Below are 17,601 nucleotides of genomic sequence, written 5' to 3'. Positions count from 1 at the left end.
GCCTCAAGTCTTCACTCTGTGAACCTGAGAGAAGCAGGACCTCCAGTGGACGTGTTGTGTAACTGCTGCTGCTCGCTCAAATTATCACTTCATATCGCTTTTTAATATATAATACATATATAGTAAGGGTTGTGACAAAGGAAGTATTCTTCATTCTTCTTGTTCTTCAAACATACATTTTATTAAATGCAATGTAAGAAATACAAATGTCATAAAGTAGTTGCCTTCCACATAGAAAACTTGAAGCTTTTTCCTCGCATATAAAATCCTGAGTTTTTAAGATTTTCAGTCAATCTTTGGTTCACAAAACATTTTGTTAAATTTTCCATCACTAATCTAATGATAAGCACATTTGATTTACCCACAATTGCAATCTTAAGCCATAATTGAACTCATTAGAGATTTACAACATAAACATTGATTTTCCACATGAGTCATTCACACGTTATTAATATTGTTTGATCATTATTTACATTCAGTATCAACAGATTTTTTTTTTTAACAAATACATTAGAGCACAGGATGCAAATGCTTCATCTGGATGCAGTAGTGAAGTTGTGTAAAACATTATATATTACAAAATACTTGTAGTGTCTAAAGTCACAATAAAAAGAGGAGTGATTAACAAACCAAAGATCAGGGTGGAAACGAATTACATGAAAACGGGGCTTACAATTAATGTACACATAGAAAAAATATAAAAGAATGTAAAAGTACAGTCTTATTCTTCATGAACTGGGACAGACATGTAAGATGGATCTTAAACAAGTTGCATAGGTGTGATCAACAAAGGAGAAAAAGCAGGAAAATATACAGCTCCACTATGTCTCTCTTTACATTTATTTTGTCCCGTTGTCGGCTTCAGCTAAGAAAGAAATAGTTCGCCCTACACGTCCAAAACTCTAAGAACTGTAAGGATTTCCCCTAGTTTTTTAAATGGTGCCTACTGGTTAGATTTAAAGAAAAAAAAAAAAATCATTTTCAGATTCAGAAACTAAGACATGAGACAAAATAGTGTAGAAGTTGACATTGGTGCTTGAAAATATCTTGACTTCTTGAGCATTACATAACTTTTTTACCATTATTTCCTCATTATTGCAGATTTTTTTATGGAAACAGAATCTCTTTCAGAAGTTTCAGAAGTCAAGTCACATGACTTGAAAGTTATTGAGAAAAAATAATAATTTCTGCATATTAATATTCATATAAAATAAAGGAAGCACTAAAATACAATAACGATAGCTGTGTCTCATTCGTCCACTTTACTAATACAATGTGCTGCTGGATTGGAGTCACTGGGTCACATGACATGAAAGATATCAAAAAAACAATGCAGTTATTTCGTATTAATATATTAATGCTAAGTAATTTAATGACGGTCCCTAACTCAGTCTCCAGTCGTTCAGCGAGGCTCTGGGAGGTGAGCTGACCGTCCTCCTGCTGCTCACACTGGGTGAACCTCAGTAAAGTCGCGGCTGGACCCGAGTGAATATCGGCTGAGTATCAAACCTGAAACCAACTTCACTCCGGTTCAATGAGTCGCCTGTTGCAGCCTTTGAAGAGGATGACAAGGATTTCAGTCACTCAACTTAAAGTGGGTCAACTTAAAGTTGGTTGAGTGGTTAGAGCGCATGCTACATACGCAGCTGACCCCGGTTCGATTCCAGCTGGAGGTCCTTTGCTGCATGTCACATCCCCCTCTCTCTCACATATTTCCTATCTGCCTACTGCTTAATAAAGGTGTCTATGCCGGAAAAATAAAAAAAAAAAACCCCAAAACTTAGTGTGTAGTGCTTTCACTGTGTGCAACTTAAATTCGCCATTCGCCTGTGTTATTAAACCTACAGAAATCACGTCTTTTTTTTTTGCAGCGGTGGCACTGAAAATCCAGCAGCAGCAGAATGCATATAGGAGAAACACTGACACATCAGATAACCTTCCGCAACGACTGCAGGCTCTTTGGTGGAGCTCTGCTTTTGATGAAGTTCCGTCATGACAAATAAATTGACTACTTGCAGAGTGACATGAAGACCTGAATCAGAGGGACAAAAAACGTTGACAGCGGTAGCCGGTCATTATGTTTACCAATCCGGAAGAATCACATCCCTGAAGTTGGTCAGTGGCAGTTATTTCAATATATCATTAACGTCTTGTTGGTTATTCTCTGTCCATAAATCGTTGACTATTGTTGTACTCAAGTTTTCGTTTAGGTCCTGTTGCTGAGGTCAAGACTTTTGGGGAGTCCTTTTCTTTCTTTTTTGCAGTAGACACACGTCGTCTTACCTGCTCGTTGTCGTCCTTCATTAAAGGTGTTTTGTTCCTTCAGATAAAAACAAGACATGCGTCAGCTTCTGAATCTCTCTCAACAAATGTTATGGGAATGAACACGCTGATGAATACATGATGTCCATTAAGAGTTCAGTGCATCACAATTAGTTGGATTAATAAATATAATTTTAGTCAGAAGTCAAAACAGAGTGAAGACTAAATCATGTTGAAAGAAGCGATAAAAAATAAATGTGTACAAGAAAAATGTATAAATTGTCTTACTCAGACAGTTGTTGTTTAGTTCCTCTTGTTGAGGATGAGACTTTTGCGGAGTTGCTTTCTTTCTTTTGTCCAGTAGACATCTGTAGTCTTATCAGCTCCTTCATTTCCTCCATTAAAGGTGTTTCGTTCCTTCAGATCAAAACAAGACAGACGTCAGTCGTTAAATCTCTTCAGCAAGTTAACAGTAGTACTCAGAAAAGTGAGCGCTAAAAAAAACACATCTTCATTCCCAAATGGCAGAAAAGGTCATTTGCTAGTAACTCCCAAAATGACATTATGTTAGTTACATACGTACATGATTTCAGTTAACTACATTCTGGTTATGTGAATGAACACGCTGATGAATACATGACGGTCCATGAGGAGTTAAGTGCATCACAATACAATTTAAGTTGTGGAAAGTCAAAACAGAGTGAAGATTAAATGTTGAAAAGAAGCAATAAATAATAAATGTGTACAAGTAAACTTAATAAATTGTCTTATACCCAGATGGTTGTTGGTTCGTTCCTGTTGTTGAGGACGAGACTTTCGGGGACACATGTCGTCTAATCAGCTCGTTTATTTTCTGCAGTAAAGGTGTTTTGTTCCTTCAGATAAAAAAAGACATACATTCATCCAGCAAGTTAATAGTAGTAGTCAGAAAACGGAAACATCTTCATACCTAAATGACAGAAAAGGTTGTTTGCTAAAAACTCCCCAAACAACATTATGTTAGTTACATGTTGTGAGATGCTCACACATGGAAAATACTTGGCTAAGTTTAGGAAAAGATCATCAAAATAAATGTTATGTTATGTTAAGTGCGTAGTTATCGCTGTGTGGTTAGATTTAGGAAAAGGTCCTTGTTTGGGTTAAAATAAGAATATTCCGTACATAAAATTAGAAAACACGCACAAAACTATTAGTCACCTGTAGGGCTGGGCGATAAAACGATAATGATATCTATCGCGATAGTCACGTGATCAATATCAATAGAAAATACCTTCGATAGAACGTTCGATAATCGAAAGGGCGGTCTGACGGAGGTGTAAAGCGGTGTGAATTTTCTCTACACAACGATTTTTTAAGGTGGGCCTCGTTTTAGGTGGTTAAAATACGCTTTGCACTGGACCGTGTTCACTGCAGTACAAAGCTAGGCGTCTGGGCTGGAGCGGCTCTCTGCTTCTCCAAACTGAGGCTGCGCTGATCTGCAATTACGCTAGGAAACAGACTGACTATAGATATGTACTTTATATGAACCCGCTTCAAAAAACACCAACTATACCATTAACATATTGTCAAGCAGCAATGTCAGCTTCTACACTATTTTGTCTCCTGTCTTCTATTCTGATTCTGAAATCTTGAAAATGATTTTTTTCTTCTTCAAAAAATCTCACCTGTAGTGACCATTTAAAGGGTTATTTTTCAAATTTTACTTCTTTCAAATGGGTAAAAAAAATCAATAATTATCGATTATATCAATATATTTCTATTGCCACAAGAGGGCGCCACAAATGTACACATCAGTTGTTTGAACCTCCTCTATATCAAGCAGTGGTTGTGTTTTCTTGAATGAAGCTGCATTGGATGGAGTGAAGACAGATTAAATCATTTCACAAATAAGCATTAAATTAATAAATACATTGTCTTACTCAGTGATTTCGTTAGTTTTTTTGGGTGTCTCTCTGCCCTCTGGGTCTCTGCGTGACGAACTGAAGAATTGAAGAAAATTCAGAACTGAACAAACATTTATAATTTGCTTATTTATCTTTTGGTCTGAAAAGAACTCGATGAATTAATAAAATATTAACTGTGAGACAGAGGTGTTAAAACAAGTTAAAAGTTACCTGTTCCAGGGTTTTCGTTTCAGCAGGACTGTGATGATGACTGCAACACAACCAACCGCTACTACAGAGAACACTGCTATAATAACAATCCAGGAGGAACCTTTGAGAACAAAGGAACATTAGTGATATTAACCCAGAACTTTATTAAACCTATAAAATAAAAGTAGAAAACACACGATGATGGGTTTAAGGTTGTCATCATTTTATAAATGTGTGGAAGTGTTCCTCACCTTCAGCAGACTGTTTGACTTCAGCAGGAGTCAACCTGACCTCCTCTTTCTGAGGAGCAGAGAGCACTCGCACTGTACAGATCCGGCGAAATGAGATTAGAGTCATTACATTTTCATATTGCGCAAAGATGATTCACTTCTATGAATTTTGTTATAAATGCATGAAGGTTCTTACCGTAGACTTTGAGGCAGGTATTTCCAATGAGAGCACCGTCGGGGTAGGCGTTGAACACACAGCGATAGCAGCCTTCATCTTGGTCTGTCACATTCTTGATAACTATGGAGCAGTTCTGCAGTCCGTTGTTTTTAACCTCCACTTTTCCCTGAAAACCAGCATTCACCCTTTCTCCAAAGTACTTGTTGTAGGTAGCGACATTCTCCTCCCCCTCAGGTAAAACCTTCTGCCAGGTGATCTGGAGAATTTCTTTAGACTGAAGCAGCTGGCAGCTTAAACAAGCATCATCTCCTACAGCTGCAATCACATCCTGCTCTGTTTGTATCAGAGCTGTTAGACCTGCAGGAGAGGATAGTTTCACAGGTGAGGCTTCAAACTGTCTCCCCTCTTTCTATAATTTCACATTCCAATCCCTCACATGAGATGTAAGCAGAGGTCCTTAAAACGCTCCTTGAGGAATGAGTACAGCGGAGGTTCATCAAAGGAGCCATGAGTGAGGATGCTCAGGTGTGTCCTTTGCAGAAGACTTGACATGAAAACTGGAATATACAAACTAACGTAGTAGCAGGGCTCTTAACACGTGTTGCTTTGTATTGTACATATTGACATGAACTAAAACTAAAGCTGGAAATAAAGACTCACTGACAAACTATGATTTTTTTTAATTGCAAGATAAATTAGGCCATATAATATAATTATAAGCGTTATCAAATGCAAAACCACATTCAAACTAACCGCGTAAAATCACCCGCGTAATGACGTGCTGGACTAAACCAGTAACATTCAAGAAAAGGAAACAAGTCCAGTTACGATACTGATTTGATAGATTGATAGATTTTGACTGACCTGGATGACTGAGAGCCGTCATCATCTCTCTGTTCAACGTCACTTTCTAGCCAGAAATATACTTTTAAGTAATACATTTTTAAAAAAAATCTGTTCAAGTGCTCGTGGATGAATTATTTTGTTTTATAAGTCAAGTGACAAAATTTGTTGAATTTGAAGGATAAACATGAAATTAAAATAAAGCTTAAGATAAAACCCAGTGATAAGTTACGATTGTTTTTCTTTAGCCAAATAAATTAGACTACATCAAGTAAACAAAAGCGTTATCAAATGCGAAAGTACATTAACAACTAACCGCGAAACAGCACATAATGACGCAGCTGGACTAAACCAATAAATTCAGGAGCCACAGCTGTACTGTCAGTTTAACAGAGATGTTAAATGTTACATACATGTTACTGTATCATCTTTCTCTTACCTCTGTGAAAGACTCCCAACACACACAACAGACGAACGACTGCTCGCTGCTCCATCTCTGCTGTAATTAACCGCCGATATTCAAATCTCCCGGCTGGAATTTCGGACTGCGGTGTCCAAAGGTGACTTCCGGGTAAGCTGATCCCCCCGCGGGGGTCACATAAACACATATTCACCGAAACATGAAGCAACGAGACCCGAAACAAGCATGTAGGCTTAACTTTATTATTCAAATAATAACTAAAGACGAGTATTTAATAACAAATGACTAATTTACTGTTTAAATGTGCTTTAAACGGCGCGTGACGCCTGGTGCACCCTACCTCTCCACAGTGGTACATTCCGACCAATCAGGGAGCAGTACATTTTATTATTGATACAGTTCAAGATTAATATGTCAGAATTTTGGTTTTTTAACACACAACACACAGATAAAGATTCTTCAAACAGACATTTTATTAAAATACATGTAAGAAATAAAATATAACGTGTAGTTACCTGCCACATAGAAAACAAAGTCTTTTCCAGACATATAAAATCCTGAGTTTTGGGATTTTCAGTCAATCTTTGGTTCACAAAAGAAATGCTGATGATCTTTGCTAATCTAATGATAAGCACAAACAGACAATGATTTTAGAGATGAGTCCTTCACACGTTATTAATACTGTTTCATCATTATTTACATTCAGTATCGACAGTCGTGCATTTTCAGATCTGCCATAATTTATTATCATTTATTTCTATCCTTATATTCAAAGAAGCAGCAGGATATTTTATACATTTTATTTGGAAATGAAATCAATATTCAACAAATACATTAAAGCACAAGATGCAAATGCTTCATCCGGATGCAGCAGTGAAGTTATTACATGTTACAAATAATAAGTCACAAAGACAGAAGTGCATTAACAACCAAAGATCAGGATGGAAACAAATTACATGAAAACAGGATTTACATTTAATGTACATATAAGAATACACAACATATAAACAATCTAAATGTACAATCTTGTTCTTCATGAACTGGGACAGACATGTTCTCTGTTGTATTGTAGGATGGATCTTAAATAGAAACATCAGTGCCAGTTGTTTCACCATCTCACGTCTTGTGGGTCATTCTCTGTAACTAAATCACTGACTATGGTGAAAACCAGTTGTCGGTTAATTCCTCTTTTTGAGGAGGAGACTTTTGGAGAGTCCCTTTCTTCCTTTTTTCTAGTAGACGTCCGTAGTCTTACCTGCTCGTACTCTTGCTGCACTAAAGGTGTTTTGTTCCTTCAGATAAAAACAAGACATACGTCAGTTTCTAAATCTCTGATGAATACATGATGGTCCATGAAGAGTTCAGTGACTCACAATTTGCTTCATTAAGAAATACAATTTTAGTTGTGGAAGGTAAAAACAGAGTGAAGACTGAATCATGTTGAAAAGACGCAGTAAATAATACATTTGTACAAGTAAAAATGTACAAATTGTCTTACACAGACAGTTGTTGCTTTGTTCCCGTTGTTGAGGACGAGACTTTTGGAGAGTCGTTTTCATTCTTTTTTCCAGGAGACATCCGTAGTCTTATCTGCTTGTTCACTTTCTGCATTAAAGGTGTTTTCATCCTTCAAATAAAAAACAAGACATACATCAGTCTCTAAATTACTTAAGTAAACAGTAGTAGTCAGAAAACTGAAACATCTTCATACCTAAATTTGCTAATAACTCCCAAAACAACATGATGTCAGTTACATACGTACATGATGTCAGGTAACTACATTACACGGTGAGATGTTCATGGAACGAAACTACTCGATAAGGTTTAGGAAAGGATCATAATTGGGTTAAAATAAGAACATTCTGTACATAAAATTAGAAAATATGCCCAAAACTATTATTAGTCACCTGACTCCCTCCTTTGCTCCCTTTTTGTTTGTTTATCTGGAGTGTGTAACAAAAATAATTTCCCCCTGGGATTATTAAAGTATTTCTGATTCTGATTCTGATTTTAGGGTTTTAATACCCTAAACAATCAACCAGTGGTTCTGCTCTGGTGAAGCTGTGTTGGACAGATTAAATCATTTCAGAAATAAGCAATAAATTAATGAATGAATTGTCTTACTCAGTGTTTTCTGTTTGGTTTTTGTGGTGTCTTGATCTTCTCTGGGTCTCTGAGGGCCGAACTGAACAATTGAAGAAAATTCAGGGCTGAACAAACATTTATACATTTTTTTATTCAAAGGTTTCGTCTGAAAAGATCTGAATCGATTATTAAAATCAGCTGTTATTACAACAGGACAGATGTTCAGTTGAAAGTTAAAAGTCACCTGTTCCAGGGTTTTCGTATCAGCAGGACTGTGATGATGACTGCAACACAACCAACGGCCACGACAGAGAATGCTGTAATAATAATGATGATACAGGAGGAACCTTTGAGAACAAAGGACATTTTTTGATTTAGACCTTAAAACCTATAAAATAAAACAAGACATAAAGTTCTCATCGTTCTATAAATCAGTGTGTGTGGAAGTGTTCCTCACCTTCAGCAGACTGTTTGACTTCAGCAGGAATCATCCTGACCTCCTCTTTCTGAGGAGCAGAGAGCACTCGCACTGCACATCTAACCTCTGTGTCCATGTGATGGAGACGAGTCAGCACAGCTGTAGAGGTGACAGTGACTGTACCGTTGGTGTTGTTCACACTGACGGAGCTGTTTCCAGGAAAGTGGACGTTGTCTCTCAGGACAGTTAATGTCACTGTGGGAGCAGGTCGACCTGTGGCCGAGCAGGACACCACTGTCTCCTCAGAGCCTGATTCTCTCACATGGAGAACGGGTTCATGCAGCTCTGAACACAAAAGATATCACATGAACTAAATGTTGTTAGTGGTGAGGATGAAGACACAATGCAGCAGCATGCTTTGTGTGAAGTTGGTTGGTTCTTACCGTAGACTTGGAGGCAGGTTTTACCAATGAGAGCACCTTCAGGGTCGGCGTTGAACAAACAGAGATAGCAGCCTTCATCTTCCTCTGTCACGTTTCTGATGAAGATGGAGCTGTTCTGCAGTCCAGCATCTGTAAACCCTACTTTATCTTTAAAGGCAGGATTCACTTTTTGACCATATCTAGTAGTGTAAGAAGCAAGTGTCTCCTCTCTGTCAGGTAAAACTTTGTGCCAGGTGACCTGAACAACATCTTTAGACTGCAGCAGCTCACACCTGAAACCAGCTTCTTCTCCAACAGCTGCAGTCACAGTCCTCCGTGTTCGTATCAGATCTGTCAGACCTGCAGGACATGACAGATTATTAGTACTGTGATTGTGGTTGGTGATTTTTTTTTCTTTAAAAATGTGACACAAAACATGAATTATAAGTCAGTAGTGCATTGCCCGTAGGAAGCATGTATTTCTATAGAAAAGTGGGAGGTTAAGTAGCTTTTTCATGGATGGCCAAATGAGGCTGTGTTTGAAGGTGAGACGTCAGGGATATAACTGGCTGTTTTTGACTACTTTTGATTATACCATTTTCGTTCACCTTAAAAACTATTTACCTTACCTTATTTGGTGTCATTATTTTCAGCACAACCTCACATGTGTGACTGTAAGGTTATTTTTTCATTTTGACATATAATATCAACACTATGGACCTAAAATCACAAAATACCATAAAATCAGAGTAGGACAAAGTTAGATTTTTTACGGTGAAAACCATAAATATGTTTAATGAACCAACTGCATTAGTTATAATGCAAATATAAATTGTTGTTTGCTAAATTTGTGCATACGTTTTTGAAATTTACAAAGTTATATGTAACTATTTACATTTAAATGCAGGCAATGCCTCAGGCTCTGGGCTCAATGAAGAGCTGCACTGCCTGCTCCACATTCAGCAGACTCCTCATTGTTTTGACTCACAACACAAAAAAACGACTACACTACACACTAAACACCATATAACACACTAACTATACACTCCAAACACGCTATATATCACAAATCTCTCAACTTTCAAAACTCGCTGTCTCTGTCGCTGTCTGTATCACCGCCTCCGTCCCTCACACAACTTCCTGTTCCTCAACAACCAAACTTGCTGCTTGGACACTTTTGTGACAAAAGCCCGTTTTCACCGTTTCTTCCTGCACCAGACACAAAGCAAACGTAACGGCAATGTTCGCGAAAAAACATTGGTGGACATAATTTACCCTAAGTCCGGTTTTGGACGTGCCGGTCAGTCACCTCGGGAGGTGGGCCGTGTTAGGTTGGCTAGCGGCTAGCAGCTAGCTACACACGAACATCCACAGATTCCGATTCCACTTTGTTGTCCGCGCGTCTCCGGATCTCCTCAGACCCGAACAGACTCGGTCCAGACTTGTTTAGTCTCATTAATCCACAACAGTCAGTTTAGATGCACAGAACGGGACCGAACCGCCGGCAAAATCCCGGTCCAGCTCGCACCACTGCAGGTAGAAATCCGCTTGTTTCTAAAGGTGTGTCGTGGAGTTGGGCTCTGCAGTGATTGGCTCTTGTGCTCGCGTGACTGTGGTGGCTACGGTTGACCATGCTAGCGGAATTTGTAAAGCATTTATGAAATAATTTATTAACGGTATCATTGTAGTCCAAACAAATCCGACGTTGCACACCCTCAAACCAAGCAGAAGCCATGTTGTAAGTCTCAGGTCAGTCTGATCCTGATCCACAGAGATATTTGGGGAACACACACACAGACAGACAGAGATTCCTTGCTTTTATAGAGAGATGTGAGAAGGTAGAAACAGACTTTTACCTTTATATTCAGATTGAACAACAAGAATCATAGAAGGACATTTAGTCTCAAAAGACTAAAATGATGTGGGAGAACATGAAACAAACATGAAAACAAATATAATCTTAACTTTCTAATAAAGTATCATCTTAACACTCTGTTCAAGATCACTTTCTGGCTAGTGATATACTCCTAACAAATAATCAGATTTTTTTAAAATTAAGTATTTTAACACTTTTCATAGGTTTAATTGTGAAAATGTGGTGAATTTGACGGGTTAACATGAACTAAAAATAAAGCTAAAAAAAACAAACCTAGTGATGAATCATGATTTTTTTTCCTTTGCAATATAAATTGTGCAACAAAATATAAATATAATCGTTATCAAATGCAAAACTACATTCAAATTAACCGCGTCAAATGCGCGTAATGACGCAACTGGAATAAACCAATACAGTGAGGAGTCAGAAATGACGTCACGTACAGATGTATGAAATGTGTGAATCATCTTTGTTTTACCTCTGTGAAAGACTCCCAACACACACAACAGATGAACGACTGGTCTGCGCTCCATCTCTGCTACTATGAAGCGCCAACATTCAAATCTCCCCGCTGTCACTGCGCTGCAGGCGACTTCCAGGTAAGCTGATCCCCGACGGGGGTCACGTAAACACTTATTCACCGAAACATTAAGCAACCAGACACAAGAAACAAGCCTGCAGGCTAAACTTATTATTAAATGAGAACTAAAGACTGTTATTTCATAATAAATGACTAATTCACTGTTAAATGTGATTTTAACAGTGCGTGACGCCTGGCGCACCCTACCCCACCACACAGTGGTACATCCCGACCAATCAGGGAGCAGTACATGGATATGAACTAGTTTATTACAGATTGCTTTCGGTTCTGTTAAGACAGTTAAATAACGTTGTAGAGAACACAAAGATCATATTGATTTATAAGAAACATTGATTTGTTTTATCACTTCAACGCAGCACTTTCACACATTTATTAATATTCAGTACAGACTGTAATTTCATCAAGTTTCAGTTTATTTATAAAAAATGCAAAACCAGCTGTACAGTTATATACATTTCATTTGAACTAGTGTAAAATATATCACAGATGTTACAAAACACTTGTTACGGGAACAACAGCCTTCATCTGGTTCTGTCACAGTCCTGATCACTGTGGAGCTGTGACATGTTGTCTCACTAAACTAATGATGGAGCGACTTAAACAAACAAAAGGAGTCGCTGAGACACTGAGGTTGTCTGACACGCTTCCTAAAATAAGTCACTGATATTCGAAAATAAGTTTCAACACATGATAAAATGCACAAACTCATAATCAAAATACACCGACCCAGCCCCCCCTCTCTGACAATGAGAGATGAACAGCTGCCTATATTAACTAATAAACCCGCCCACATCCACGTCATCCACTAGCCCCCTTCTCAATATGACCACATAAAAAAATATCAAAACCAAAACACACAGCAAAAGATAACAATATCCCTTCACCTTGTAACTAATAGAAAAAATCCTACTAATTCATTTGTGTCTCGTACAAATGACCACAGCTGCAAACTGAGGACACAATTTAGTTCAACAGAAGATCGTCTTCGTGACCTGTTGTTGATATCGTTAAACACAATTCATTATTGATATTCAGGATGTAAACAGTCTCATTTGACATTACACAAACTGATTTACAGGAGCATACAAATAACATTAAAAGACATGAAAAAAAAAATACAAAATACAAATTTGTATTAAAATACAAATTAAAAACAAGTAAGAAGATATCAAGAAACAAATTATTAAAACAAGTTAAGTAGGCTAAAATAGAAAAAGTTTTAAAAGAGACCAGATTAGAAAATAAAAATCACAGTGCAGGTCAAACCTTTAAAATTGCTTCAGTGAAAAGCAGCTGCAAACAGAAAGGTCTTCAGTGTTGATTTAAACGAGGTGAGACTCAGAGCAGACCTGCAGTTTTCAGTTTGTTCCAGATCTGTGATTCATAATAACTGAACACTGCTTCTCCATGTTTAGTTCTGACTCTGGAGACTAAAAGCAGACGAGTACCTGACGACCTCAGAGGTCTGGACGCTTCATAACGTGGCAGCAGATCAGAAGTGTATTTTGTATTTTGGCCTGAAACCATTCAGTGCTTCATAAACCAACAGCAGGAGTTTTAAATCTATTCTCTGACAAAGAGAAAGCCAGTGTAAAGATGTGAGAACTGGAATGATGTGATCTACTGTTCTGGTTCTTGTTTGGACTCGAGCAGCAGCGTTCAGAATCAGCAGCAGCTGTCTGATGAGTTCTTTTAGAGAGTCCTGTAAAGACACCGTTACAGTAGTCGAGTCTGCTGAGGATAAATGTACAGACAAGTTTGTCCAAATCCTGCTGATACATAAGTCCTTTTATCCTGGATATATTCTTAAGGTGACAATAAGATGACCTTGTCACAGTCTTAGTGTGGCTGCTGAGCGGAGACTGTTAGTCGTTCTTCTTGGCTCCAAAAACAATTATTTCAATCATTGCGCAGAATGCAATGTGTGAGTTACAACATAAAGAAAAACTGTTGCATTGTCCTTAAAGTTGAATCATTCCTGTACAGATGTTCCAGTTCTCTCCACAGTCAGGTGTGAGCCTCTGTATCCACGTCTGACTACAGAAGTGTTTAAATCACTAACTCATATAATGATGGAACATCACAGGTACAGAATTAATTAGTTTGTGATTTAAACACTTCTTTACTCAGACCTGTGTTCAACACATCATATCAGTCACGTCCACATTCATGTCCATAAATGTAGCACGCCAAATGTTGTAACTGATCTCACACAGGTATTTCACAAATGTCACCGTATTTTAGGGCAGTTTTGTTCTGCCACCAGTCTTGTGGGTTTTTTTGTGTCAAAATAGTTGTTGGCGAGTGCCGGGCGATGGTTCTGGGCTTTCACTTCCTTATCTTTTCTCAGATGCCGTCCGTTGCCTTAAGTGCTGCTTTTCTTGACACATCAAAGGTGTTTCAGTCCTTTAGTTAAAAACAACATAAGAGTCAATTTCATCAGTCTGAAGCAACAAAAAACATTTACAAGTGAGAAATCAATAAAGGATCTTACTCTTGAGTGTGTTCATTTGTTTCTGGTGGTGTATTGATCTCCTCAGAGTCTCTTTGTCTCCGACTGAATGATGAAGAAAAGTCAATGGTGAGCAAAAATATATAAATCTAGTGTGATTGAAAAGATCGAACCAATAATTACCAAACTGAATGAGACAAATGATGAGCTGAAAGTTAAGAATCACCTGTTCATATGTCTTCGTATCAGCAGGACTGTGACGACTGCTGCAACACAACAGACGACCAGCACCACAGACAATGTAGTGATGAAAACTGTGTTCTTGTTCCCAGAATCCTCTTGGAAACCTGTCAGATAAACAGAAGACATGAGTTTAAAGTTGTCATCGTTCTATAAATCAGTGTGTGTGGAAGTGTTCCTCACCTTCAGCAGACTGTTTGACTTCAGCAGGAATCATCCTGACCTCCTCTTTCTGAGGAGCAGAGAGCACTCGCACTGCACATCTAACCTCTGTGTCCATGTGATGGAGACGAGTCAGCACAGCTGTAGAGGTGACAGTGACTGTACCGTTGGTGTTGTTCACACTGAGGGAGCTGTTTCCAGGAAAGTGGACGTTGTCTCTCAGGACAGTTAATGTCACTGTGGGAGCAGGTCGACCTGTGGCCGAGCAGGACACCACTGTCTCCTCAGAGCCTGATTCTCTCACATGGAGAACGGGTTCATGCAGCTCTGAACACAAAAGATATGTAAAAATGTTACATTCATGATGTCGTAGCAAAAACATCAACATATGATTTAATACTTTCTGTCCTGTATGTTAGTTTGTATGGTGAGGTGAACATAATGAGCAGTGAAACTGATTAAAATCATAATTCTCTACATGTAGTGTTCTTTGTAACGTACAACAGAAATGACTTTACTTTACCGTAGACTTGGAGGCAGGTTGTAGCTTCTAGATCATCTCCAGGATCAATGTTGAACAAACAGAGATAGCAGCCTTCATCTTCCTCTGTCACGTTTCTGATGAAGATGGAGCTGTTCTGCAGTCCAACATCTGTAAACTCTAGTTTATCTCTGAACGCATTTTATTTTTTACTTTCGGTCACAAAAATTTCTCGTTTTGATCAAAATACAGTTGGAGAAATATTCTTACAGCAGGAGGAACTATATAATCCATCTGACAGAAGATATGAAGCTGCAACATTTACTTTACTGTGTGTTATTCAGTGGTTCCTTTGGTGCAGTTGTCCCTGAGGTCTGATCAGAACCAGTACATCACACTGGGTGTATTACAAATGTTTTCCTTTTCGATCTTCATGTTGAGACATGAACGTGACAGATTTCTCTTCCTGACTTCACTCAAGTTATCAGTGTTTCACTTGGTGTCACTATAATCTGGGACAGAGTCAGAGAGTGAAGAGACGAATGTGACTCAACACAACGTGAAACTTTAAAATATTACCTACAATAGTTCATACAGTTATTAGACGGGGCCATGTTTGAAAAAACCCTGAAAAATGCTCTTCAAGGTGCCTTTTTTATTTTTCACCCCTCAAACATCCTGAGTTTGTCACTGTGGACACAATACAAGATGTAGTTAGAAAGATCAACATAATCCAGGGCAACAGAAACATCAGGCAGACACAAAAACACTTTTTGTCATTAAATCACATTTTAATAAGGTGTGCAAAACGTACAAATATACAGAAACAATTCAGAAGATAAAGCATTTAAAACATTTCAATTAAAAGAGGATATCATTACAAAGAAAGTCCATAAACATATTGCACAGGTTAATTATAAAGAGTTTGACAGAGAACAGCACATGGAAGCAAAACAACACAGTAAATGTTTTTAGCATGTGTCAGGGTAGAAGAATAAAGACACACATCAAATGTTAAAGTGCAAAAATGATAATAATATGATGATAATATGTCTAATTTAAACTTTATACATATTTACAGCTCTACAGTAGACGATGATCCAGGTCATAATTGTGGAATAAGATAAAAAATGCTTCACATGACTCCTGTATAGATCCTATATTAAAACAAAACATTAAATTGTGTAACATAACTTGGTCAGAGGAACTTGGACTCATGATATTTAGTGTCGTCTCTCTTTTCCAGATGACACTATCAGCTCCAGAGCTGAGGCCTGATCAGAACCAGTACATCACACTGGGTGTATTACAAATGTTTTCCTTTTCGATCTTCATGTTGAGACATGAACGTAACAGATTTCTCTTCCTGACTTTTCTCAAGTTATCAGTGTTTCACTTGGTGTCACTATAATCTGGGACAGAGTCAGAGAGTGAAGAGACGAATGTGACTCAACACAACGTGAAACTTTAAAACATTACCTACAATAGTTCATACACTTATTAGAATTGAGTCATGTTTGAAATAACACTGAAAAATGCTCTTCAGGGTGCCTTTTTTATTTTTCACCCCTCAAACATCCTGAGTTTGTCACTGTGGACACAATACAAGATGTAGTTAGAAAGATCAACATAATCCAGGGCAGCAGAAACATCAGGCAGACACAGAAACACTTATTGTCTTTAAATCTCATTTTAATAAGGTGTGCAAAACGTACAAATATACAGAAACATTTCAGGAGATAAAGCATTTAAAACATTTCAATTAAAAGATTAAAAGTTATCATTACAAAGAAAGTCCATAAACATATTGCACAGGTTAATTATAAAGTGTTTGACAGAGAACAGAACATGGAGGCAAAACAACACAGTAAATGTTTTTAACATGTGTCAGGGTAGAAGAATAAAGAAAAATATTAAATGTTAAAGTGCAAAAAAATTAATAACCAACACACACAAAACATTTGTCTCTATATAATACATCTCATTTAAACTTTATATACACTTATAGCTTGATAATATACGATCATCAAGGTCATTACTGTGGAATTAGATAAAAAAAAATGCTTCACATGACTCCTGTATAGATCCTATATTAAAACAAAACATTAAATTGTGTAACATAACTTGGTCAGATGAACTTGGACTCATGATATTTAGTGTCGTCTCTCTTTTCCAGATGACACTATCAGCTCCAGTCTCTGATATCACTGCCTCCTACAGGACATCTGCTGCTTTTTAACTCCCTGTTTCTAAATCTCTCTGAACAAATGTGATGTAAATGAACACACTTACTATAAATACATGATGGTCCATGAAGAGTTCAGTGCATCACAATCGACTTCATTCATTAAAAATTGAAGAAAAGGTCGCACAGGTAGTCGAGTGATTAAGAGCGCATGCCACATGCGCAGCGGACCTCAGTTTGAATCCTGGCTGGAGGACCTTTGCTGCATGTCACACTCCTCTGTCTATCCACTGTCAAATAAAGGTGTCTATGCCTGAAAATATCTGTAAAAAAAATAAAGAAAAGTCAGTGCTGAACAAACATTTATACATGTTCTTATCTATAGGCTTTGTCTGAAAAGATCTTATTCAATTATTAAAATATCATCTGTGACACAGAAGTATTACATCAAGACAGATGTTCAGCTGAAAGTTAAGAATTACCTGTTCATACGTCTTCGTTTCAGCAGGACTATGAGGACTGCTGCTGCAACACAAACGAAGAACAGCACCACAGACAATATAGTGATGATGGTGAACCATGTGTTCTTGTTCCCAGAATCCTCCTGGAAACCTGTCAGATAAACAGAAGACATGAGTTTAAAGTTGTCATC

The 17,601-nt window shown here is 37.8% G+C and overlaps 2 protein-coding genes across 4 annotated transcripts; both read right to left on the bottom strand.

Moving 5' to 3' along the window:
* Nucleotides 1-1,826: 1,826 nt before the first annotated feature.
* On the bottom strand, nt 1,827-11,409 carry LOC115576538 (OX-2 membrane glycoprotein-like). 3 transcript variants are annotated; one of them, XM_030409066.1, is made up of 8 exons: nt 11,307-11,409; nt 8,974-9,312; nt 8,570-8,875; nt 8,357-8,459; nt 4,182-4,241; nt 3,036-3,137; nt 2,551-2,679; nt 1,827-2,320 (listed from the first exon to the last, which is right to left on the bottom strand). In XM_030409066.1, exons 1-8 carry the CDS (start codon nt 11,359-11,361, stop codon nt 2,158-2,160), a joined length of 1,257 nt encoding a protein of 418 aa, XP_030264926.1. In that variant the 5' UTR covers nt 11,362-11,409; the 3' UTR covers nt 1,827-2,157. The 3 variants fall into 3 exon arrangements, with proteins under 3 accessions (XP_030264926.1, XP_030264928.1, XP_030264927.1); XM_030409068.1 differs by having other exon boundaries at nt 8,357-8,429; XM_030409067.1 differs by lacking the exon at nt 8,357-8,459 and adding an exon at nt 4,377-4,476.
* Nucleotides 11,410-13,496: 2,087 nt separating this feature from the next.
* LOC115576497 (OX-2 membrane glycoprotein-like) lies at nt 13,497-17,583 on the bottom strand. Its single transcript, XM_030409041.1, has 6 exons — nt 17,432-17,583; nt 14,807-14,955; nt 14,305-14,610; nt 14,108-14,228; nt 13,924-13,986; nt 13,497-13,835 (listed from the first exon to the last, which is right to left on the bottom strand). Exons 1-6 carry the CDS (start codon nt 17,581-17,583, stop codon nt 13,766-13,768), a joined length of 861 nt encoding a protein of 286 aa, XP_030264901.1. The 3' UTR covers nt 13,497-13,765.
* Nucleotides 17,584-17,601: the final 18 nt, after the last annotated feature.

The sequence above is a fragment of the Sparus aurata genome, chromosome 24 (genome assembly GCF_900880675.1).
Source record: "Sparus aurata chromosome 24, fSpaAur1.1, whole genome shotgun sequence".
Taxonomy (NCBI): Eukaryota; Metazoa; Chordata; class Actinopteri; order Spariformes; family Sparidae; genus Sparus; species Sparus aurata.
The sequence above is the reverse complement of the archived record's forward strand: the minus strand, read 5'-3'. Positions and strand labels throughout refer to the sequence as shown.